The following is a 2,754-nucleotide window of genomic DNA, read 5'->3' on the forward strand; positions in this document are numbered from 1 at the left end:
TTGTTTTCAAAGATTGTCAGTTTCGTTCGTTTGTAAGCTAGACTTATAATAGGTTGGCAGGGTCTAACATAATGGAACTTTTATGTATCCCAGAAAACGGCGCAAATTCCATCGGCGCCTAACTGTTATATTATTTTTTCCTGGAAATTTTAGATAATAATATATTAATGTTTTTTTTTTTTTTTTATTTGGGACTATATATTAATATATATACATATGTTTATTGGGAGTCAAACATGAAATAAGAAAAGAGTTGCGTGGATTGCTGCTGTATCCACGGCTGCTGCGGCTGCTTCCACGGTTGCATCCACGGCTGCAGCGGCTGAGATACCTGCGGTGGCTCCTGATGCTGAGCTGTAGGCAGCTGTGGAATCTGCGGTAGCTGAAGCGGCTCCTGCTGTTGCATCTGCGGCGGCTGTTGCATTTGCAACGGCTGTTGCATCTGCAACGGCTGTTGCATCTGCAACGGCTGTTGCATCTGCATCGGTTGTTGCATCTGCATCGGTTGTTGCATCTGCGGCTGCTGCATCTGGGGCATCTGTTGCATTCTCGACGGCTTCGTGACATATTGCCACAATTTCGCCACATAATTTTCCAAAAATTGCATATTTTTGTGTTGCGCCCTTATCAAAAGTTGTTGCTTCTCTACTTTATTTTTGAGCGTAGCACAGTACTAGGATTGGCGGTGCTTAATTATTTTTATTTAATTTTTTTTTTTGGCACACCAGCTATCAAAAAGTCACACTATTACATTGTTAAGTTTAAATAATAATTTAAAATATTTTCATCATTTCAAATATGTTGAAATATTGCCGCATTGCTTTTTTTATACCCGGAACCCATTAATAATGGCTATTAGGGTATATTGTATTTGTGCGAAATCCAAATCTATGTAACAGGCAGAAGAAAGCATCTCCGACCCCATAAAGTATATATATTCTTGATCAGCTTCAATAGCCGAGTCGATCTAGCCATGTCCGTCTGACTGTCTGTCCGTCCGTTCGTCTTTCCGTCTGACCGTATGTATGAACGCAAGGATCTCAGAACCTTTAGAACTAAAAACTTGAAATTTAAGTTTTTGGTGCTCCTCGTGCCTGCGCAGATCGACTTTGTTTCCGATAATTGATAACTTAGTCCGTTTCCAAGCAATTGAAAAAAATCAATATCGATATTCTGTTTTTTGGGCAATTTTGGTACATAATAAGAGCTAGAGTCACCCAACTTGACATATAGCTTCTCAAATAGAATATATATATGCATTTGATGTTGGAAGAAGAGGGTTCAGGGTATCCCCTAGTCGGGAGCTCCCGACTGGAATCTCTTACTTGTTTTTGCTTTAACATACGATGTTTTTTGAAATAGAAATATGAGAATTTCTCAAAAGCTGTACCGATGATTTTAATGAAATAAATAGCGAAATGACAGATAAATTGTGCTCTACATGAACACCTACCGTGCATTTGGGGCCGTTATCGGAGAAATTAAATAATAAAGTTCAAAATACGACCGCCATTTTACAGTAAGAAATATAATGTTGACAGCTTGTTTATTTTGCATTAACATAGGGTGTAATGAAAAAAATGGAAAAATGCAATTCCATGAACTGCGCAATTAAGTATGACTTAATACTTCTCAAACAATTTGCTCTGACTTATTAAATTAATTAATTGTGAGTCCTTTTCGTTTTGACATGATTACATACAATTCAAATTGAATTGGTTCCCGCCCAATTCTGTGCAAAACTGTTCAACACTGAGTCCAGGCAGTGATTCGGTTCACGTGGGAACTAGCAGTTCGATATACTTTATGAATAAACTATATGAGGTTAGTTAACAATTAATTTCTTTTCTCAAAACCTGTGCCGTCCATTTACTTAAAATAATTGCCCAAAGCTTCTTAAAATTTGTATCTACAAGAGGGTATAGCGTCCATTGAGGGCCGTTGTCTCTGAGTTGAGAAATAAGGGCTCGAAAACAAGGTTGATTTTTTGCGGTCATTTTATATGGGGCTGACTTGGGGGTTGTTGCACTCTTTTCCAAATAGTTATCTTAAAAATGGAACTAACGATTTTAATCAAATTTTCACTGTTAGTTAGGTGAAACTATAGGTTTAATCGTGTATTTTCGGTAGATATATATTTATGGAATGGTGGAAACCTAATTTTTCAACCCCTTAGTTTACCCTTATTATAAATTTAAATTCAAAATCAAATGAATGTAGGCAGTAAATAATTTAATTGTTTGCATTTTGCTTGCCTCTAATTCAAAGCACATTATAGCCTCTGTCCACTGGTTTAAGAAATGCCACATTTTCCAATTCCACATATTGGCGTTCTACCGGTTGCGTTAACATGTGAGTGGCGAAAGTACCGCTTTTTAAAATAAACAGCTGATCGAGTTTCATCAATTTACATTAGCGCCGAAAAGTTTTTCTTTCGAAACAAAACAAAATTGCGCTCTCGAAGTAAGTGCTTCATTTTAGGTACTCTTTTCGACATTTCGCCATGTTCATATTTCAAAAACTGTGTTATTTAAATTTAAAAATTTATGTTTATGTTTACGATACTTTCACAACATCGATAGAAATCTCGATAAATCATCGCAAACACGAAATATTCGGGGCGAATTTACACATTTCTGAAAAATGTGCCTTTTTCGATAGATGTGTGAAATGTGTTTTCTTATGGGGAAACGCACAGTGCGCATTTTACACATTTGCCAATAATGTGACATTTTTAGAAATGTGTGAGAAATG

At 36.6% G+C, this 2,754-nt stretch overlaps 1 protein-coding gene across 1 annotated transcript; it reads right to left on the reverse strand.

Annotated features, from left to right (window-relative positions):
* Nucleotides 1–220: 220 nt before the first annotated feature.
* On the reverse strand, nucleotides 221–547 carry LOC138911088 (uncharacterized). The gene has a single exon (XM_070208260.1). The coding sequence runs from the start codon at nucleotides 545–547 to the stop codon at nucleotides 221–223; it is 327 nt and encodes a 108-aa protein (XP_070064361.1).
* Nucleotides 548–2,754: the final 2,207 nt, after the last annotated feature.

Source organism: Drosophila virilis, chromosome 3 (assembly GCF_030788295.1).
Source record: "Drosophila virilis strain 15010-1051.87 chromosome 3, Dvir_AGI_RSII-ME, whole genome shotgun sequence".
Lineage (NCBI taxonomy): Eukaryota > Metazoa > Arthropoda > Insecta > Diptera > Drosophilidae > Drosophila > Drosophila virilis.